Genomic DNA, 24,280 nt, shown 5'->3' on the forward strand with positions numbered 1-24,280 from the left:
CAATAGGCTTGCTTAGTTCCATCAGACTGTACAAATACTCTTAGCATGTTTCTGTTTCCTTCTTCTCTCTATACCTTAACATTTTGTGAACATCTGTTGAACACAACTGCTTTCCAAACTCCTCAGATTTTAGAATATTCCAACCGCGCGCTCCTGTCAAACTTATAATAAAAAGCTTAGCTGCTCCGCTTAAAAGTTGTTTTCCGTAGATGTATAACCAACCGTTACAGCTACATCCTCAAATTCAATTAACCAATTGTTAATATACTGCTGATCTGATTTGATGCTGATGCTATCCTGAACGTCTCTTAAGGTAAACCTGGAAGTCGTGGAGTTGACAGCATCTTGAAATTCAGTACTCTGTGAACCAACCTCGCTTGCATTATCTTCTTTATCAACGGCATCTGGCACCTGGAAATGATCTAAAAGTCTATCCTGCAATGTGCTCTTCTTACCTTCCGTACTCAAGCCCAAATCAGTCAGCTTTTCTTTCAGTAAAGGTGCGGTCAGAGATAAAATAGATTTTGCGTGTTATACTTATCCTCTACAAAATCAATTTACATAAACAAGTTTTTGTTGAATTGTGAACAAATTAAAATTAATATAAAGAAAATACAAATGTATTTTATTTTCGGAATAATACAGAATGTTTTTTTTAAACTTTAATGAACGAATTGTTTCTTAATATAACGTATATACCCATAAAACCCGACTTATTTGGCGGAAACACTCACTGGACGACTTCTACACTTTACGACTTGCTAAACTCTCTCTCTCTATAGCGTCGCTTTTTTATACTCGATGCTTTTTAAATAAAGACTCCATATTCTTAGTGTACTCGATTAATAATATTGGATAACACAATAATAATCAAATAATCAAAAGCAATTCAAATTTTAACTAAGGTACAGGGCCTAAACTGTTGATGTCGCTGTTACTCCTACGCTGCAAGGGTAATACACTAATATTAAATTCCCGAATCCTATATGATGCCAATGTGGTCAATGAAGTTTAAGTTGTGGTTGAAGATCTCGAAGATCTGTAACGGAAATAATGCGTTCAAGATCACTCGAACCAATAGCAGAGCTTGTGTGAAAGAGATTCTTTCGATAAGATTCGTAGAAGTTGAACCTCGTATCACAAAGCCATGCTAAGTCGGGGACATTACTGAACTGCATTGGTGCAGTAGCTGAGCGGTAATTAGCTAGATAACTTGGGAATCGCGCTCAGTTTTGCAATACCGCAATAGTTTTAAATATATGATTTACTCCCTTTTTATATGAATAGGATTCCTTCCGAACTTCAGGGAAATGAAAGAGTAGAAGAGAAAGACAACTTCATTTTTTGAAGATGTTAAAAAACTCACTAATAAGTGGCATAAAAATTCAGTTGAAGTGAGGAAGAGGGGTATGAAGGTAGGATGAAAGGGTATCGTAAATAATAAATAAGTACGTGGACTGGGAAAAGTTGGCAAACAAGTTCGCAATACTGAAATCACAAGAGGCAGATGTGTTAAAGAGAAAACGGTCAGGGGAACTATTGCACCATTTGGAATTATTGATTAATAAATTAGAGCGAGCAATTGGATACCTTCAATGGTCAGAAAGCAACCCGATTCTCTCAAATTTCTTAAACAGTTTAAACATGGAATTTTTTCCAGGAAAGTGAGTTAACGAGAGAATCAACCCGAATTTGCAGAGGGAAATTACGGAATCAACATATCGAAAGCTAAATATATTATACCATAAAACTGTTCTACAATGAATCCATGAAGGACCAGTTGATTTTGGATAAATGCCTATTCATTTTTGTGTACTTAGCTCTACCAAATCAACGAAAGAATGATGTTTCCGTTTTGGAACAAGGCATGAAGAGGAACATGAGAGAAAACCGGTTAAGCATGCAATTGCCAACTCTCAGGAAAAAATAAGGTCTGAAACTTTACCAGAGCAGACTGAGTTTAGTAGTCCTAATTAAGATCATCGGTATTGATCTTACCGTGAACAAACTCATGGTCCGTTGGAGGAACGAGAAAATTTGGAAAGGTTGAAGGCATCCAAGAAATGGCCGGAAGGTTAAAGTCGCCAATAACAATACGATAACGTGCTAAGGACAGCACGATAATATAAATACATTGAGAGACAAGACAAACAAGATCGGCCTTGACGACAAAAGGAACACCGCCGCGGGGGTAAGCCGATTGAGCGGTGACATCTTGTTGTCTACAGATGATTAGTTTCCGTCAAATATTTCGCAACCAGACACCGAGAAATAAAGCCACGTTTCAGTCAAAGCAATTACATTGGCATTAAAGGGGACATTGTTGACGTGTAGTTTACTCAGTTTCCCCAAAAACTGCGAACATATATAGACCATTGCAAAGGGTATAATAATTTCAGTCAGAAGTTTGCAGCGCAGTGAAAGAGACGTTTCCGAACCCATAAAGTATATATATTCTTGATCAGCGTCACAAGACGAGTCGATCTAGCCATGTCCGTCTGTCCGTCCGTCTGTCAGTCTGTCCGCCCGTCTGTCCGTCCGTTTCTACGCAAACTAGTCTTTCCGTTTTAAAGCTAGCGGGCTGAAACTTTCCCAAAAGTTTTCTTTATATTGCAGGTAGTATATAAGTCGGATCCAGCCGGACCGGACAAGTATATCTAATAGCTCCCATAGGAACTATCGCGACATATACCTTTCTAAGCTTGGATATAACATTTTTAAATTAGTTCTGAATTTCGAATTAAATTTTATCAAAATCGGACGACTATATCATATAGCTCCCATTGGAACAATCGGAAAATTAGTAGTAAAATAATATTAAAAAATTATATCTTCGGTGTTTTTTAATTTATAACCAGTCATAGGAACGATCGGAAAATTAGTCGGAAAACATGAAATAACAAGATAGGAAGTTAACTTCGACAAGCCGAAGTTTGTTTACCCTTGCAGTTATACAAAATAATCAATAGTTTTATTAAATTGAATTTAAAATTCTTAAAAATATAAAAATTTATATTCCCCACATTATAAGATAATAAGTCAAAAAGCCCCAAAGCTATAATTTGTTTCATATTATTTTCCCACCAATATTCTGATCGTTCCTATGACAGTTATATGATATAGTCGTCCGATTTTTATACAATTTAATTCGAAATTCAAAACTAATAACAATTTTTATTTCCAAGCTTAGAAGGTTATATGTTGAAAATTCCCAAAGCTATAATTTGGGGATTTGCCTATGACAGCTATATGATATAGTCGGCCGATTTAGATAAAATTTAATTCGAAATTTAGAACTAATTAAAAAACGTTATTTCCAAGCTTAGAAGGTAATATGTCAAATATCACCAAAGCTATACAAATTATAGAAACAAATGAAACAAACATATTATTTTAATCAAACTTAATTCGAAATTTAGAACAAATTAAAAAAATGTTATTTCCAAACTTAGAAGATTATATGTTGCAAAGCACCAAAGATATAATAATTTCATATATTCCGATCGTTTCTATGGCAGCTACATGATATAGGCGTCCGATTTGATAAAATTTAATTCGAAATGCAAAATCAATTAAAAAATGTTATTTCCAAACGTAGGAGATTAATGTAAAAAAAACACCAAAGGTATAATTTGTTTTAAATTTTTTCCCCGATAGTTTCTATGGAATCTATAAAATAGGAAAGACTAGTTTGCGTAGAAATGGACGGACATGGCTAGATCGACTCGTCATGTGACGCTGATCAAGAATATACGAGTATATACTTTTTGGAGTCGGAAACGTCTCTTTCACTGTGTTGCAAACTTCTGACTGAAATCATTATACCCTCTGCAAGGGTAACATTTCAACAGAAAACTTAAAAACACAATCTAATTAAAATTAGGTGAAAAGTAATAAAAACAAATGTGTCCCAATTATGAATTTCCAAAGTGATTTCAGTTGGAACTTGTTGCTTGCAAGGGAATTCAAAAGTGAAAAGTGAAAAATATTAAGAATTTTTTGAGTGATTTCACTTGAGACGTTTGACTTGCAAGTGACAGGCCATACAAATAATAAGTATAAGGAACAAGTAAAATCCTGAATGATTTCGAAAAATTTTCATTTGAATCTTCACTTGTGAAAAACCGGACATCCCATACAATTGTCTATATGGAGTGTCACTCGGTCAAGCTGACTTGTCACTCGTTACTCACAACGTGATCCACTAGTAGGGTTATTTTTAAAACTACTTCCCATAAGTAAACGCAAGTGAAAAAGAAAAAAAGAGATGCGTTTCTTCCAGAAAAACTACAAGCTGTAGTGACTTGGTGTTACAAGGACACTTGGGTGGAATCTAAAACAATGCTGCAACAAGTGTGAGAAAACCAGGAAAAAATACCAAAATTATAAATGGAATAAGAGAGGCTGAAGAACTAAAAATCGAAAAAATAAATCTGAGTGAGTAGAGATGAAGTTATGCAAAACAAAAAAAAAAGCAAAAAAAAAAGAACAAAAGAGATATAAAGTGGCTGTTATTTAAAAATCAACTACCATCCTCTTGGGTAACAGCCCAAAACTTACAAGAAAAACTTGATTTTCTCAATTCAAGTTTTAAAAAAAATAAAGCCAATAACTCCAGCTCATTAAGTAATTAGGACCAAGAAAATAAAATAACACCTCCATTTCTAAAGCAGCTACCAAAGTGTGTCCCAAGGATTGCCCGGGACCACTGGAGAGCCCCCCTTGCAATAATCTTGCCTATAAACCTGTGCGACGACCGCCACCGGTACCGCCTGAGCCCATAGGCCCAGGACATCTGCAGCTGAGACAAGTGCGAGAGGCAGGCTGCCTATCATAAAAACTGTAGGCGCTACAGATTTTCTCGGATTGGAATTGGAATCTGCATACTACGTATGAATATTCTAGCTCTTATAGTTTCCGAAATCTCAGGGTTTATTCGGACGGACGGACAGACGGACATGGCTAGATCGACTCGGCTAGTGATACTTTATGGGGTCGGAAACCCTTCCTTTTACCTGACGAACCTTGTATACCCTTTCACTCTACGAGCAACGGGTAAAAATATCCAAAAAAAAAAAAATAAAAAAAATATATATATAAAAATATATATTTTCGTATAGGAATCATAAATAAATGAGAAAAATGAATTGACTATCAAAAATTTTTGAAAATGAGATAAATAAAATTAAAATTAAAGAAATCAAAAATAAACATCACAAAAATTGTAAGTTTACTAAAAAAAACATTATTAAAAAAAACTTATAAACATGAACACTCAAAAGTGTACAATAAATACTTTATATAGGGAACCAGATTTTGACAATAGGGTATTATCGATAGTCAGAAATAAAGAAAACCTTTTTTCAATTCCGAATTCGAATATGAGTATGTGGATAAGTACAACATAACTTTTTCCCCCTTATCCATTACAATAGCACTTAGAAGGCAATAACCACCTCTTCTTTTATTTAAATTAGATCAGATTGGGTTTCCTGGTAATCATTATCTGGGATTTCATGTTACTTGAATGGTAGGACTCAGAGGGTTATATTTAAGAATGCTGTTTCAAAATTGATCTACGTGACATCTGGAGTGCCTCAGGGTAGTCATTTGGGCCCTTTGCTGTTTATTTTGTTTATTAACGATCTTCCCTCAATCATAACACATTCTCGTGTACTAATGTATGCTGATGATGTTAAGCTTTGTTTATCATATAATGATATAGCGTCGGATATTGCTTGTTTTCATCGATGGTGTGATTACAACCTTTTAAATTTGAACTGTCTCAAATGCAACGTTATGACATTTTATTGGGGTACTCTCATGCTTATCAGTTAGTTTCTTAAAAATACTCAACTTGACCGTATACTCAGTTAAAGATTAAGGTGTTCTAAACATAAATTTGACTGCCACATTTACTGTTAACTAACCACTGTTAACAAAGCCATGAGTGTTCTTGGGTTTATAAAGCGTTGGTCAAAAGAATTTGATGACCCTTATACGACCAAATTATTATTTACCTCCCTTGACCGTCCTATTTTGGAATATTGTTCGTCGGTTTGGACTCCACAATATCAAGTGCACATAATGAGACGGTAAAAAAAAATTTTCTCTTATTTGCCCTGCGTAGCTTGAACTGGGATCAAAACTTAAGGCTACCTTCCTACCAGAGTAGATTACAATTGCTTAATTTACCTACACTTGTAAATCGTAGACCAATGTTTGGTACTATTTTTATACAAAATCTTATAAGAGGTGACATTGATTCTGCAGATCTTTTGGCGGTTTGCCTAACATTCAATGTTCCTGTTGGACTAACACGAAATTATTATCCTCTAACTTTGCCTTTCGCGTTCTATGTTATAACTATAACAACCTTTATCAATTAATTTGCATTTCAACTTCTATCCCGGTATTAAAAGCTAATATTTTAACTCATTTGCTTCATTCTTAGTTGTACTTTTATTTTTCATTTGCGTCCCGTCTGGTGTCGCTGGTCCACTTGTTTGTACTGCTCGAAGTGCATCAACGTCTTTCATATATATTGTTTACATACTGTTTTAACACTACTTCCTCGATGGTCCACAATTACCGTGCATACGAGCTTGTTTTTAGTAAATCTCCCAATTTAAACATTTCATTTAACAGTAACGATAATATTAACCCTTTATATAGTATAGACGAACAATGATTGATCAAAATAAAAAACGACAAAGAGAAATATATGACAAAACACTAAAGATTTTAAAATAAAACAAAGAATAACGCTATAATCGAGTCTCGACTATCAGATACCCGTTACTCAGCTTAAGGGAGCAAAGGAACACTGGAGATATACGAGGGCAGTCCGATAAGTACTTAGCCTCACCATCCGATGGCGTCACTATCACAAGAGAAATGTACTATTGTATAGTACATTCTCGTAGATGACTACTGTCGAAATTTCAGCGGAATCGGACTTGTAGTTTCTTTTTGACTGAAGAAATATCAATATCGGTCTGTGATTCGATTCTTGTTTTTGGAAGGGAAATCGAGCAGCGAAATCAAGGAGCGCTTGGATGCTGTGTTGGCGACTGTCAAAAATTGGTTTAACGAGTTTCAACGTGGTCGCACGTCGGTTTTTGATAAGCCACTCCCAGGTGCCCGCGGCTACCACGGAGGATAACGTGACAAAAATCCACGATATCGTTATTGGCAGATTGAAGATGGTCGAGATAGCTGAGGCAGTAGATATGTCAAAAAACCGCGAGGTTCATATCCTGCATGAAATTTTGGGCATGAGAAAGCTGTCGGTGCGATGGGTGCCGCGTTTGCTTCTTCCGGACAACAAACGCAACCGTGAGACCACTTCAGAGCAGTGTTTGACGCTGTTTAAGCGCAATCCGACTGTAGACGAAACATAGATCCAGTGGTAAACACCAGAGACCAAGGAACAGTCGAAACAGTGGACTTCACCAGCAAACCTGCCCCGAAGTAGGCGAAGACTATCCCATCGGCCGAAAGGTGATGACCGTTTTTTGGGACTCACAAGGTGTGATCTACATCTACATCTACTACCAGGAAAGGGGCAAAACGGTCAGAGGGCTGTACTATGCCAAATTATTGGGCCGATTCGCCGCCGAATTGCAGATAATAGAAAAAAAATTGCAGAAAAAAGAAGAAAATGTGCTCTTCCATCATGACAACGCACCGGCTCAGTCTTTCGCTCTTGCCAAGGCCAAATTGGTCGAATTGTTCTCCTAATTTGGCCCCGTATAACTTATTTTTGTTTCCGAACTTGAAATAGTCACTCGCGGGACAAAAATTTGCGTCGAATGAGGATATCGTCGCCGCCACAGAGGTCTATATTGCACATCTCGAGAAAACGTATTTTTTAGACAAAGGTATCGAGCTGAAACTTTGCAAGTAAAAGATCGAAGTCACTTCACTACACATTTTACAAAACAAAATATACTTATATCGTAGAAGTCACATCTAAGTAACAAAAAAAAAGGGTCGAGATCGCGAAGAAGTAACTTCTGAGGCACTTCTGGACGATAGTTAGACGATAGAACACATTTTACAAAAACAAAAAGGGTCGCGATCGCGAAGAAGTATCTTCTGAGACTCTTTTGGACGATAGATTGATGATAAAACAAATTTTACAAAAAAAAGTTATTGGAAAAAGGAGAAAGCGATAATTGGCGATACCCCTTTATTTCTGAATTCGATTACTTTACGATATTTACGCATTACCTGGGGTGATTGTAGTGAAATAAGCATTCAAAGATTCTCCACATAATTTTAAAAGGTAATTCCAAATATTTTTTTTTATTTTAAATATGAAACAAGAAAGGAAATTAGTTTTTATACCATTGCAGTTATAAGAAATAATCAACTTTATTAACACCATGTCAATTTGACATAATAATAAGGATTGTTACTGACTTCAGTGATATTAAAAAAAGTATTTCATTGTCTTTTTAGACCACTTTTTTGGCTTCTATATTTTAGAGTAGTCCGATTTTTATAAAATTAAATTTGAAATATTAAAAACTATAAAAATTTTATTTTGAGTATTATAAGATTATATGTCAAAAAGCCCAAAAGCTATAATTTCCTATGGTTCCTATGGCAGCTGTATGATATTGTCGTCCGATTTTAATATAATTTAAGTCGAAAATCAAAACCAATTAAAAAATGTTATTTTCAAGCGTTCCTACGCTTGGTTGGATATATGTTAAAAAACACCAATGATATAACTTTTTTAAAATTTTATAAGATATAGTTATCCGATCCGACTGGTTCCGATTTATATACTACCTGCAATAGAAAGAAGACTTTTGGGAAAGTTTCAGCTTTAAAACTGAGAGACAAGTTTACGTAGAAACGGACAGAAAGACGGACGGACTTGGCTAGATCGTCTTGTCTAGTGATGCTGATCAAGAATATATATACTTTATGGGGTTGGAAACGTCTCCTTCACTGCGTTGCAAACTTCATCATAATACCCTCTGTAAGGGTAAATAAAATGTTGTTTCAGTTTATTTTAAATTAATTATTATTACATTTTTCAAATCAACGGAGCTGGACATAAATAAAATTATTAAGCAGCATTTCCGCCATGCCAAGGACCGTGTCTACAAGCGCCCAAAGACCTTATAGGAAAAAGAAATATAAAATATTGCAGAACATGTAAAAACAAGTTTTTTATCCAAGATTATCAATGGGGAAAGACCCTTCTGGTATCTTCTATAAGCGTCTGTTAAGTCACTTCTAAGTAACTTCCAGAAGTGACTTCAGCGATATGGCATTCGGATCGCGGAAGTGACTCCCGTCGGAATAAAATGTTCCTCCAAGAAGTGTCGCCGAAGCTGCACTTTGGCACTCGTACTTATCTGACCACAATCGTATAAACAGCAAAGCGATATTTTAGGGCGCCACCTACTCGCTTTTTCAGTAAATGTTTTGTGTGCGGCAGACAGATTTAAGCGTTTAAGCCGTTTGTGTATGATGAGACAAACACATTTCAGTTAAACTTTTTTTTCTGGCATAAAAGCTGCAGGGACTACGCTTCTGGGGTCAGAAACGCTTCCATTTGTTACTCTGCGAGTACCGGGTATAAAAGAAGTAAAAAGCTTGGTGCACTCAGTTTAAGTTATCAAAAGAGAAGCAGCATGGTGTTTAAATTGTGCGCTGCAAAAAATATTGGTTTTATGAAAAATAATTGATATTTTTTGAAAATAATAAAATCAGATAAGTTTTAACTTAAGTTTTCGTTGATCTACATAAGTTTTAAGTACTTTCTTTTCGTAAAAATGCTTTTGTCAAAAAGGGAACAGTTATGCAAACGTAGAGACCTTTCAAAATAATAGCATCGGCATTTTGGCGTCCATACCGGCCAACGAGCTAAAACACTCGTTTTAGATGCTTTTGACCGTGCAAAAAGCGAGATGACTATTTTGAATAAAAAAATTGAAGAGGAAGAGAAAAAACTTTAACTATTTTTTTATTAAGTCCTGCACCTTGTATTAAACTATGAAGGAAATTTATAAACATGAAAAACCTTAATAATTACTAATTTTCGACATATCGAAATTTATAATCGCCTCACATAAAGATGTAATTATTTAATACATTGGTTGGCATAAGTATTTAGACGGCTCGTGGGCGTTAGAATTAAAATTGTGTTTCTAATTAAAGCTGCAGGGGTGTGGCACCCTACTGAAACAAACTATCGCTGCGCAAACTATCTTGCTTTGTGTTCATACAGCAAACGGACATGGCTAGATCGACTCGGCTAGTGATCCTAATGAAGACAATATATACTTTATAGGGTAGGCAACGCATTCTTCCGGCTGCTTCTTTTCTACGAATATAGTATACTTTTTTACTATACGAGTAACGCGTATGAAAGTGTGTTGTAAGCTCACAATATCAGTTATATGACAAAAACAAGTGCATACTTATTTCATCATAATAAATAAGTGCCACGCTATAAAGCTTAACGAGAACAAACCAAATAAAGAGCGGCTATAAGCTCCGTGAGCCGAAGGGAAGGTAGTTCTCGTATTATACTCACAGTTACTTCTACTCCGAGGCGTACTTCTTAGTGCAAGCAAAACTCCCCACCATCAAGTTCGGCCCCTGGTGCACTTACAACTTCTGCAATAGCACCTAATTTAACAGCAAAGGCAGCCAAAAACAACCACAGCAAAGGCTATTCTTGCGGAATCGACTGCGACGACGATGTCTAAAATAATAAAAATAAAACAAGAAAGGAAGTTAACTTCGGCAAGCCGAAGTTTTTGTACTCTTGCAGTTATAAGAAGTAATAAACGTTTAGAAATAATTTATGTTAAATTTATTAGGATTATTGCTAGCTTCAGTGATATTAAAAAAAATGATTTTATTATTTCTCTGACCGATTTTTTGACAGTAATACGTTACAGTCTTTAATTTGTATTAAATTTAATTTGAAATCTTAAAAATATAACAATTTATATTTCAATAAGATAATATGTCAAAAAACACCAAATCTATAATTTGTTTCATATTGTTTTCCCACAAATTTTCCGACCGTTCCCATGACAGCTTTATGATATTGTCGTCCAATTTTGATAAAATTAAATTCGAAATTTAGAACTTTTTAAGAAGTGTTATTTTCAAGCGTAGGAGGTTAAAATAACAATGGTCATTACTGCTCCGTATGCATCGACAAGTAACGTAGAGGTTTCATTCAACTCTATCCGAAATACGAAAAAATGTCAAAAGGAGCATGACATTTATTATTATTTATTATTTTATTATTAATCGATCCACTCACTAACAAAAGAATGTCCTAAGAGATACTCGTATTGTTTAGAAGTGCAGTGTCCAGAGTTCAAGAAAATATATTGAAAAAAACAGAAAAGACATCAAAGAGAAAATAGAAAAATAATAAAAAACGGATTTTGAATACCACAATAAGGGCAAAAGCAGGAAATACATTTTTCCCCAGGCCACACAATATTAGGCGTAGAAATTAGCAGAAAATAAAAAAATCAGAACAGAGACTTAAATAGCAACCTACATATATGTTGGAGCAAAAATATGTCGAGGTGAGATCCTAAAAAATGCAAATTCTGTTAGTAAATAATATATTCAAGCCTATTGAAACCACAGCCCAAATACATACACAAATTTATTGGAAGCCACAAAAATTTAACAGTCTCTGACTTAGGGCGCAAGATAGATGGGCCAGTTATGCAATTCCAAGAGAATACTTGCGGTCAAAGAACAAAATAACTTGTTGAGGAACAAACATTTTTTTAAGAATCTTACCGATATAGTTCATTTTAGAAATTGTATTTGTTTTACACATTTCAAAAAGATTGTTCCTTTCATATTAGTACACCTCAAAACTAAGGATTTCTAATTATTACGGTTTTTCTGGACAAAATTAGCTTCAAGTTAGCGGAAAAATTGCCGTGTATATCAATATAAAAGGAAATGGCAGTTTATTGAAACATGTAGTGAGGAATTATCTTCTAGAATAATACTCTCATTGAAGGTGAGAATGCTCGCAGCCAATGTTGTTGAACAACATCAACATCCAACATATAAAGCAATTACACTGTTATTGCTGAAGGTCAACAGGTAAGTTAACATCACATCAACTCACCATGCATCTCAAGGTTCTACTGACCCACCACGTGGCTAGCATAATCAAAAGACAAAAAAAAAATACAACGCACTCCACGCTTTGATCCATATAGTACTGGCTATAAACTACTGTAGTCAATGGAATCACAACAATAACAATCAATTGACGCAAAGTAATTTTTGGAAGTCTTATTACAATCAGGTCTATCAAGTATCAAAATCGGACGCATACTAGTTTAGTACAAGAAGGAATTGTTAGCGTCTGCTTAACTATCACTGGCGGAAGTTTAGGTTAGGTTACTTTATAATGGCTGCAATGAGCCACCTACATGTATTCTAGCTAGAGATAGTCCATGAGTTGACCGAGCGCTTGATGTATCCCATACAGAATGGAGTTCTGGTGTTTTCTATTCCACCTGGTTGCGCTGATTGGTTAATTACAAGCCTACAAAGGTTTGGTAAGTTGTTGGTATGAGTTTGCCAAGGGTGCTTAGATAGAGGTCGCAGTTCGTATTCCAACAGTTTCGGTTACTGATTGGAAAAAGAGTTTCTTCCGCACTCGCCATAATTTTTGGTCTTCCCCACAGTCCGAAAAAAGAGTGGGATCAGAAAGCTCCTTGCCATTTTCTAATGTTACCCACCAGGAGATTTAATAAGAGGTTGAAATCAAAAATCAACTCTGCGTTTATTTAAGTACTACTGATGTTTGGCGTTGCCGTCGCAACTAAGGCAGACATATTGCACAATCTTTACGTTCTCTGCTTGCCACTTGCAAAGTGTCTTTAAGATGATCTGCGTCGGTGTCGGACGGTTTTTAGTCTTGCACGTCTGTATTCAGTTGTAATACCCATTATGAGTCTTACATTTCTTGAAGGGATCCCACTAGCCTCTTTCAGAAGGCTACGGTATCGGCATCTTGGCATGCCCCTTTATATACCTTGCCCTGATAATCGAGGATTATACCTCTCGCCCATTTCATCTGGGTACCTTAGTGTCCACCCTCATAAGGATATAAGCCGCTTGCCCTGCCTTGCTCTCGAACTATTTGACAAAAACCTCTTCAATAGCGGAGTGCATGTTAAAGTCCCATGAGTAGGCGAAAGGGGAATGATATGCGTGGCATAGCTTGCCATGGAAGCCTAATTGAAACTGAAAAAACGAACAGTCACCACCACCACTTTATATAAATAATTATAATCAAAAACAAGTTCAAAACACTGATACTAGAGCAGTACTTAACACGACGATTGAGTGCAGAGTTTTTCATTGTAGGACGCTTTTTGTTTGTCTATTTAATCTTCTACAGCGAGAATGCCGAGGTCCGCGTGGGTGTCTTAGTTGCAAATATACCATTTTGGTAGCTTGAAAGATTATCCATTGTGCGCTCTGTATAATGTCTATGTTGCTGCCCTAGTTCCAGATATGCTTGAGAGTGGAGTTGTAGAGCAGGACCTAACTTCGTTGACTTAAGGAATCTGCGCACTATTCAATGATAGGCATATTTGCTTGTTGAGACGTTGTGTGTTAACATTTTTGTTTATTATAATATTAGGATATAGCTAGCTTAGCTTTTGATGGTCGTGAGCGACCGTGGATGTTGTTTGCTCGATTGTATGAATATCCACTGTGTGTGCTTCCTTGGCGAGATCCAGCTTCGATAATATAATGCAAAGAATCTATTTTAGAGATACGACTCATTAGGCAATCAAGCCATACTTAAACGGAATCTTGAGTTATATCCATGAATATTGCGGTGCAGTTTTTCATTGTTATACTCTTCACTTAATCGTTTGTTTCATGGTGTTCCAAATTGATGAACTGGAATAATATTGTGTGCTCATAGATCACTGTGCACTATGGGCTATTTGACCACTTTTGTTGGCCAATATTAATAGCTCGCTTTATTTAAAAGATATCGGGATGAAACTTTACCAATCCTTTTTTTGTACTTCTAAGCAGCATTGATAAAACCGTTTTACCCACCTTCCGTGCAGTTACACTAGCCGCTCAGATCAACCAGTTAATGTAAAATAAAAATCTGAAGATTCTAACATATACCTGACAAAAAACGGTCAGAGAAATAATGAAATATTTTTTTTTAGATCACTGAAGCTAACAACAATCCTTACAAATTTAACATGATGTTATTAACGTTGATAATTTTTTTTAACTGCAGGGGTATACAAACTTCGGCTTGCCAAAGTTAACTTCCTTTTTTGTTGTAATTAAATTTTTAGTCAGGAAATAGGCACATAAGGAAATCAAAAAATTTAATTAAAACTAAAAAGGCAGAAGGCAAGCCGAAGTTTGTATACCAACTCCAAGTATGTATATTCTTGATCTGGATAACAAGCCGAGTCGATCTAGGCATGTCCGTCTGTCCGTCCGTCCGTAAGAACGCTGAGATCTAAGAAACTATAAGAGCAAGAACATTCAAACATGCAGATTCCTGGGCTTCGGGCTTAACTTCGGCTTGCCGAAGTTAACTTCCTTTCTTGTTTTTATTATATATTTTTAAATTAAAAAAAGATAAAATTTAAAAGACGATTCTCTGAAACCTCTTCTTTTAATATACATTTTTTAATACACGAATTCTACTCCAGAGCGACTAGATTGCTTATTAATTGATGATAAATTAACTTAACAAAGTAAAGTTAATTTTTTTTAGATATTTGCGCTTGGCCTTTTGTTGGCAGAAGAGTGGGCATGGCACCCTGCTGAAATAAATTTGCGTCGAGCAAGTTTTGAGATCTCATTTCATTCATTATTATTATTCGGCATCCTAGGCTGACAGAATGAGTAACACTTTCTTTGCCGCGCATAACTTCTTAATTTGGGCTTTATTAAAACACATTGCTTTTAAAGTGAATTTTCGTTGTTACTTATTGCTAATATGTTTTATACTGAGTTAAGTGTTTTGAGGACCATTTTAAGGCCGAGAAATATTGCCATTTTTTGCTGTCTCCGCTCGCAGATTTTTGTTCCTCTCAAACTCTGTTCGTTTATAAAAACTGCGTTGGCTGCTTTTGACGACACCGTTTCCTCTTTAAAATTTCTTTCAACGTGCTGTTCTTGCGTATTGAATAGCAGGTTCGTTTATCTCTAATCCTAATCTTAAGTCTTATTCCACAAACGTCCTTCGGATTCCTCTAAATATAAAGACTTTCGATGTCTGTTTGGCTAACAACCCTTAGATATTGATCTGATCCTTTTCTTGTTCTTACCGACGAATACCATGTACGTAAAAAAACATAAAGCCTTAATCGGATGTTTGTTCGCGCTTATCATCTGAGGCTTAAAAGATTTTTCAAATAATGCACCTGTTTTTCAAGGAGCCGAAAGGAAAAAGAAATAGCCAAGCAAAAAAAAACACCAAAGATATAACTTTTTTAAAATTTTTTCCCCGCAAGTTTCTATGGTATAAGATATAGTTATCCGATCCGACTGGTTCCGATTTATATACTACCTGCAATAGAAAGAAGACTTTTGGGAAAGTTTCAGCTTTAAAACTGAGAGACAAGTTTACGTAGAAACGGCAGAAAGACGGACGGACATGGCTAGATCGTCTTGTCTAGTGATGCTGATCAAGAATATATATACTTTATGGGGTTGGAAACGTCTCCTTCACTGCGTTGCAAACTTCATCATAATACCCTCTGTAAGGGTAAATAAAATGTTGTTTCAGTTTATTTTAAATTAATTATTATTACATTTTTCAAATCAACGGAGCTGGACATAAATAAAATTATTAAGCAGCATTTCCGCCATGCCAAGGACCGTGTCTACAAGCGCCCAAAGACCTTATAGGAAAAAGAAATATAAAATATTGCAGAACATGTAAAAACAAGTTTTTTATCCAAGATTATCAATGGGGGAAGACCCTTCTGGTATCTTCTATAAGCGTCTGTTAAGTCACTTCTAAGTAACTTCCAGAAGTGACTTCAGCGATATGGCATTCGGATCGCGGAAGTGACTCCCGTCGGAATAAAATGTTCCTCCAAGAAGTGTCGCCGAAGCTGCACTTTGGCACTCGTACTTATCTGACCACAATCGTATAAACAGCAAAGCGATATTTTAGGGCGCCACCTACTCGCTTTTTCAGTAAATGTTTTGTGTGCGGCAGACAGATTTAAGCGTTTAAGCCGTTTGTGTATGATGAGACAAACACATTTCAGTTAAACTTTTTTTTCTGGCATAAAAGCTGCAGGGACTACGCTTCTGGGGTCAGAAACGCTTCCATTTGTTACTCTGCGAGTACCGGGTATAAAAGAAGTAAAAAGCTTGGTGCACTCAGTTTAAGTTATCAAAAGAGAAGCAGCATGGTGTTTAAATTGTGCGCTGCAAAAAATATTGGTTTTATGAAAAATAATTGATATTTTTTGAAAATAATAAAATCAGATAAGTTTTAACTTAAGTTTTCGTTGATCTACATAAGTTTTAAGTACTTTCTTTTCGTAAAAATGCTTTTGTCAAAAAGGGAACAGTTATGCAAACGTAGAGACCTTTCAAAATAATAGCATCGGCATTTTGGCGTCCATACCGGCCAACGAGCTAAAACACTCGTTTTAGATGCTTTTGACCGTGCAAAAAGCGAGATGACTATTTTGAATAAAAAAATTGAAGAGGAAGAGAAAAAACTTTAACTATTTTTTTATTAAGTCCTGCACCTTGTATTAAACTATGAAGGAAATTTATAAACATGAAAAACCTTAATAATTACTAATTTTCGACATATCGAAATTTATAATCGCCTCACATAAAGATGTAATTATTTAATACATTGGTTGGCATAAGTATTTAGACGGCTCGTGGGCGTTAGAATTAAAATTGTGTTTCTAATTAAAGCTGCAGGGGTGTGGCACCCTACTGAAACAAACTATCGCTGCGCAAACTATCTTGCTTTGTGTTCATACAGCAAACGGACATGGCTAGATCGACTCGGCTAGTGATCCTAATGAAGACAATATATACTTTATAGGGTAGGCAACGCATTCTTCCGGCTGCTTCTTTTCTACGAATATAGTATACTTTTTTACTATACGAGTAACGCGTATGAAAGTGTGTTGTAAGCTCACAATATCAGTTATATGACAAAAACAAGTGCATACTTATTTCATCATAATAAATAAGTGCCACGCTATAAAGCTTAACGAGAACAAACCAAATAAAGAGCGGCTATAAGCTCCGTGAGCCGAAGGGAAGGTAGTTCTCGTATTATACTCACAGTTACTTCTACTCCGAGGCGTACTTCTTAGTGCAAGCAAAACTCCCCACCATCAAGTTCGGCCCCTGGTGCACTTACAACTCCTGCAATAGCACCTAATTTAACAGCAAAGGCAGCAAAACCAAAAACAACCACAGCAAAGGCTATTCTTGCGGAATCGACTGCGACGACGATGTCTAAAATAATAAAAATAAAACAAGAAAGGAAGTTAACTTCGGCAAGCCGAAGTTTTTGTACTCTTGCAGTTATAAGAAGTAATAAACGTTAAGAAATAATTTATGTTAAATTTATTAGGATTATTGCTAGCTTCAGTGATATTAAAAAAAATGATTTTATTATTTCTCTGACCGATTTTTTGACAGTAATACGTTACAGTCTTTAATTTGTATTAAATTTAATTTGAAATCTTAAAAATATAACAATTTATATTTAAATAAGATAATATGTCAAAAAACACCAAATCTATAATTTGTTTCATATTGTTTTCCCACAAATTTTCCGACCGTTCCCATGACAGCTTTATGATATTGTCGTCCAATTTTGATAAAATTAAATTCGAAATTTAGAACTTTTTAAGAAGTGTTATTTTCAAGCGTAGGAGGTTAAAATAACAATGGTCATTACTGCTCCGTATGCATCGACAAGTAACGTAGAGGTTTCATTCAGCTCTATCCGAAATACGAAAAAATGTCAAAAGGAGCATGACATTTATTATTATTTATTATTTTATTATTAATCGATCCACTCACTAACAAAAGAATGTCCTAAGAGATACTCGTATTGTTTAGAAGTGCAGTGTCCAGAGTTCAAGAAAATATATTGAAAAAAACAGAAAAGACATCAAAGAGAAAATAGAAAAATAATAAAAAACGGATTTTGAATACCACAATAAGGGCAAAAGCAGGAAATACATTTTTCCCCAGGCCACACAATATTAGGCGTAGAAATTAGCAGAAAATAAAAAAATCAGAACAGAGACTTAAATAGCAACCTACATATATGTTGGAGCAAAAATATGTCGAGGTGAGATCCTAAAAAATGCAAATTCTGTTAGTAAATAATATATTCAAGCCTATTGAAACCACAGCCCAAATACATACACAAATTTATTGGAAGCCACAAAAATTTAACAGTCTCTGACTTAGGGCGCAAGATAGATGGGCCAGTTATGCAATTCCAAGAGAATACTTGCGGTCAAAGAACAAAATAACTTGTTGAGGAACAAACATTTTTTTAAGAATCTTACCGATATAGTTCATTTTAGAAATTGTATTTGTTTTACACATTTCAAAAAGATTGTTCCTTTCATATTAGTACACCTCAAAACTAAGGATTTCTAATTATTACGGTTTTTCTGGACAAAATTAGCTTCAAGTTAGCGGAAAAATTGCCGTGTATATCAATATAAAAGGAAATGGCAGTTTATTGAAACATGTAGTGAGGAATTATCTTCTAGAATAATACTCTCATTGAAGGTGAGAATGCTCGCAGCCAATGTTGTTGAACAACATCAACATCCAACATATAAAGCAATTACACTGTTATTGCTGAAGGTCAACAGGTAACTTAACATCACATCAACTCACCATGCATCTCAAGGTTCTACTGACCCACCACGTGGCTAGCATAATCAGAAGACAAAAAAAAAATACAACGCACTCCACGCTTTGATCCATATAGTACTGGCTATAAACTACTGTAGTCAATGGAATCACAACAATAACAATCAATTGACGCAAAGTAATTTTTGGAAGTCTTATTACAATCAGGTCTATCAAGTATCAAAATCGGACGCATACTAGTTTAGTACAAGAAGGAATTGTTAGCGTCTGCTTAACTATCACTGGCGGAAGTTTAGGTTAGGTTACTTTATAATGGCTGCAATGAGCCACCTACATGTATTCTAGCTAGAGATAGTCCATGAGTTGACCGAGCGCTTGATGTATCCCATACAGAATGGAGTTCTGGTGTTTTCTATTCCACCTGGTTGCGCTGATTGGTTAATTACAAGCCTACAAAGGTTTGGTAAGTTGTTGGTATGAGTTTGCCAAGGGTGCTTAGATAGAGGTCGCAGTTCGTATTCCAACAGTTTCGGTTACTGATTGGAAAAAGAGTTTCTTCCGCACTCGCCATAATTTTTGGTCTTCCCCACAGTCCGAAAAAAGAGTGGGATCAGAAAGCTCCTTGCCATTTTCTAATGTTACCCACCAGGAGATTTAATAAGAGGTTGAAATCAAAAATCAACTCTGCGTTTATTTAAGTACTACTGATGTTTGGCGTTGCCGTCGCAACTAAGGCAGACATATTGCACAATCTTTACGTTCTCTGCTTGCCACTTGCAAAGTGTCTTTAAGATGATCTGCGTCGGTGTCGGACGGTTTTTAGTCTTGCACGTCTGTATTCAGTTGTAATACCCATTATGAGTCTTACATTTCTTGAAGGGATCCCACTAGCCTCTTTCAGAAGGCTACGGTATCGGCATCTTGGCATGCCCCTTTATATACCTTGCCCTGATAATCGAGGATTATACCTCTCGCCCATTTCATCTGGGTACCTTAGTGTCCACCCTCATAAGGATATAAGCCGCTTGCCCTGCCTTGCTCTCGAACTATTTGACAAAAACCTCTTCAATAGCGGAGTGCATGTTAAAGTCCCATGAGTAGGCGAAAGGGGAATGATATGCGTGGCATAGCTTGCCATGGAAGCCTAATTGAAACTGAAAAAACGAACAGTCACCACCACCACTTTATATAAATAATTATAATCAAAAACAAGTTCAAAACACTGATACTAGAGCAGTACTTAACACGACGATTGAGTGCAGAGATTTTCATTGTAGGACGCTTTTTGTTTGTCTATTTAATCTTCTACAGCGAGAATGCCGAGGTCCGCGTGGGTGTCTTAGTTGCAAATATACCATTTTGGTAGCTTGAAAGATTATCCATTGTGCGCTCTGTATAATGTCTATGTTGCTGCCCTAGTTCCAGATATGCTTGAGAGTGGAGTTGTAGAGCAGGACCTAACTTCGTTGACTTAAGGAATCTGCGCACTATTCAATGATAGGCATATTTGCTTGTTGAGACGTTGTGTGTTAACATTTTTGTTTATTATAATATTAGGATATAGCTAGCTTAGCTTTTGATGGTCGTGAGCGACCGTGGATGTTGTTTGCTCGATTGTATGAATATCCACTGTGTGTGCTTCCTTGGCGAGATCCAGCTTCGATAATATAATGCAAAGAATCTATTTTAGAGATACGACTCATTAGGCAATCAAGCCATACTTAAACGGAATCTTGAGTTATATCCATGAATATTGCGGTGCAGTTTTTCATTGTTATACTCTTCACTTAATCGTTTGTTTCATGGTGTTCCAAATTGATGAACTGGAATAATATTGTGTGCTCATAGATCACTGTGCACTATGGGCTATTTGACCACTTTTGTTGGCCAATATTAATAGCTCGCTTTATTTAAAAGATATCGGGATGAAACTTTACCAATCCTTTTTTTGTATTTCTAAGCAGCATTGATAAAACCGTTTTACCCACCTTCCGTGCAGTTACACTAGCCGCTCAGATCAACCAGTTAATGTAAAATAAAAATCTGAAGATTCTAACATATACCTGACAAAAAACGGTCAGAGAAATAATGAAATATTTTTTTTTAGATCACTGAAGCTAACAACAATCCTTACAAATTTAACATGATGTTATTAACGTTGATAATTTTTTTTAACTGCAGGGGTATACAAACTTCGGCTTGCCAAAGTTAACTTCCTTTTTTGTTGTAATTAAATTTTTAGTCAGGAAATAGGCACATAAGGAAATCAAAAAATTTAATTAAAACTAAAAAGGCAGAAGGCAAGCCGAAGTTTGTATACCAACTCCAAGTATGTATATTCTTGATCTGGATAACAAGCCGAGTCGATCTAGGCATGTCCGTCTGTCCGTCCGTCCGTAAGAACGCTGAGATCTAAGAAACTATAAGAGCAAGAACATTCAAACATGCAGATTCCTGGGCTTCGGGCTTAACTTCGGCTTGCCGAAGTTAACTTCCTTTCTTGTTTTTATTATATATTTTTAAATTAAAAAAAGATAAAATTTAAAAGACGATTCTCTGAAACCTCTTCTTTTAATATACATTTTTTAATACACGAATTCCACTCCAGAGCGACTAGATTGCTTATTAATTGATGATAAATTAACTTAACAAAGTAAAGTTAATTTTTTTTAGATATTTGCGCTTGGCCTTTTGTTGGCAGAAGAGTGGGCATGGCACCCTGCTGAAATAAATTTGCGTCGAGCAAGTTTTGAGATCTCATTTCATTCATTATTATTATTCGGCATCCTAGGCTGACAGAATGAGTAACACTTTCTTTGCCGCGCATAACTTCTTAATTTGGGCTTTATTAAAACACATTGCTTTTAAAGTGAATTTTCGTTGTTACTTATTGCTAATATGTTTTATACTGAGTTAAGTGTTTTGAGGACCATTTTAAGGCCTAGAAATATTGCCATTTTTTGCTGTCTCCGCTCGCAGATTTTTGTTCCTCTCAAACTCTGTTCGTTTATAAAAACTGCGTTGGCTGCTTTTGACGACACCGTTTCCTCTTTAAAATTTCTTTCAACGTGCTGTTCTTGCGTATTGTAGCAGGTATTGTAGCGTATAATAGCAGGTTCGTTTATCTCTAATCCTAATCTTAAGTCTTATTCCACAAACGTCCTTCGGATTCCTCTAAATATAAAGACTTTCGATGTCTGTTTGGCTAACAACCCTTAGATATTGATCTGATCCTTTTCTTGTTCTTACCGACGAATACCATGTACGTAAAAAAACATAAAGCCTTAATCGGATGTTTGTTCGCGCTTATCATCTGAGGCTTAAAAGATTTTTCAAATAATGCACCTGTTTTTCAAGGAGCCGAAAGGAAAAAGAAATAGCCAAGCAGCGAATTGACGAAGCTTTTACAATTTACTGCGTTCGCACAGACATTGGCTAGATTGACTCTTATCATGATTATGTTTATTTTATAGGGTCGGAAAAGCTTTCTTTACCTCTTATATAAGCTTCCAAAATGTGTTATATAAGCTTCCATATGCTCTTCACATGTCGTAAATAGGCTTATTGTACTTTTAAAACACAAATTTAAAATTTGTAAAAAAAAGAATCAAAAAGGGAGTTGACCCCTCTGATTTTTCTTATGTTTGAGTTACTTAAGAGTTCGCGGTCTATCGAGGATGTTTTGCTCTTTTATGATGATTTCAGTCGTCTGTCCAGCTGACTGTCCTTTTATACACACACAAAGGTTGTATTTCTACTCGAACAGGTAAAAGCCGGAACGAGCCGGATCGGAGAACTATCGGACGAGAACATCATCCTTAAATTTTTTTTTTGATTTGCTTTTAGTTGTCCAAAAATAAAAATACCTTTTACGTACACCGCCGTGCCAAATTCCTTCCTTTTTTGTTGTTAATGTTGTAAGAACGACGGTTCTTAACCAAATTTTAACTTTTTATTATAATAAAAGAAGCGGCGTTCTTACCTGTCAAATATTCTTGCCTCCTTTAAAACATTTCCCAAATTAATATATGCGTCCAAAAAATTGGGATCCAGAGTTACAGCTTTTTCAAAGTGATGAATTGCCAACCAAATTTCTCCCTGAGCGTTAAACACGCATCCTAAATTACTCCATGCAACTGCGAAGCCAGGACATGTTTCAATTGCTTTTAGGTAACATGCCTACATAAAAATATTAAAATTAAATTAATTCATTGTGCATCTTAACTAATTGAAGTACTTTGTACAACGTCTGATTTTTCTTTAAGAACACAAAAATAAGGAATTTTGGAATTACATTGACTGTGTTCAGCAGAACAACAGTATACCTGATCACTGATAAAGTGTATACAATAGTTCTGCTGAACGCACATGATTACTAATCATGATAGAAAAAGTCATGCATCATGAACAGTAAAAATGGAGCGTAAAAATAGTACGTATGTGAGGTCAGCAAAACAAACTTGATGTTTGATAACTTCTCCATCAATAATCAGTTATCATTTTGATATACATTTTCAAAGATTTTACTAGCGTTCTGTTGTGTTGCTATTGTACATACTTTAGCTTCTTCCAAACGACCAAGGGCCTTTAGCAGATTTCCTAGGTCGCTTCGCACGCAATACAGCTCCTAAATAAAAATATATTGTAATTGTTATTTTAATTAAATAGAATATAAATCTTACGGGATTATATTGTAACGCTGTTATATATGCTTGAACAGCAGACTCCATATCTCGTGCAGCTACTAAAGCAGCAGCCAAGTTTATGTATCCATCAATAAAGTCAGGCTTTAGGCGGACTGCTCTTCGATAGTTGTCTAAAGCTTCTTGCAATTGTCCACGCTCTTTATAAACATTTCCCAAATTACTGAAATAATAAATATTATTAATAAAGTACTTGTCAGTAGAAAACAAAATTATCTCAAAATATATTTAAAAAAAAAATAATTAGCGGTATAAACGTAATGACCATCCACATTTAAACATTAAGATCTAGTAACTTCTCAAAATTAAATCGTTGCTTCGATTAAGATGATTGTTTGATCGACTGGTCCAAATGTCTAAATTTATACTACAAATTTGTTGCATTTTAAAACCCTTTTAGAAGATTAAGATCGCAGCGAAGGAGATGTTTCCATAAATAATATATTCCTTATCAGCATCACTAGTCGAGAAGATAGTCGATCTATACCGATCGAATAACTGATAAGAAAATAATTAAAAAGAAGAAACGAACTTAACTTCGGCAAGCCAAAGTTTGTATGCCCTTGCAGTTATAAGAAATAATCAACTTTAGTAACACCATGTGAAATTTTAAAGGATTGTTGCTGACTTCAGTGATAATAAACAAAAATTAATTTATTCTTTTTTCA

The 24,280-nt window shown here is 35.5% G+C and overlaps 1 protein-coding gene across 3 annotated transcripts in view; it reads right to left on the reverse strand.

Annotated features, from left to right (window-relative positions):
• The window catches only part of LOC108021920 (UDP-N-acetylglucosamine--peptide N-acetylglucosaminyltransferase 110 kDa subunit), a 145,063-nt gene that overhangs the window by 51,920 nt on the left and 68,863 nt on the right, over positions 1-24,280 (reverse strand). For all 3 annotated transcript variants that reach the window (XM_044092650.1, XM_050889795.1, XM_050889794.1), the window contains exons 4-6: positions 23,592-23,775; positions 23,468-23,536; positions 22,892-23,088 (exon numbers count right to left, since the gene is read on the reverse strand). In XM_044092650.1, coding sequence (XP_043948585.1) covers positions 22,892-23,088; positions 23,468-23,536; positions 23,592-23,775 — 450 coding nt within the window. The remainder of the gene's footprint in view (positions 1-22,891; positions 23,089-23,467; positions 23,537-23,591; positions 23,776-24,280) is intronic.

This window comes from Drosophila biarmipes, unplaced genomic scaffold, assembly GCF_025231255.1.
Source record: "Drosophila biarmipes strain raj3 unplaced genomic scaffold, RU_DBia_V1.1 ptg000007l, whole genome shotgun sequence".
Lineage (NCBI taxonomy): Eukaryota > Metazoa > Arthropoda > Insecta > Diptera > Drosophilidae > Drosophila > Drosophila biarmipes.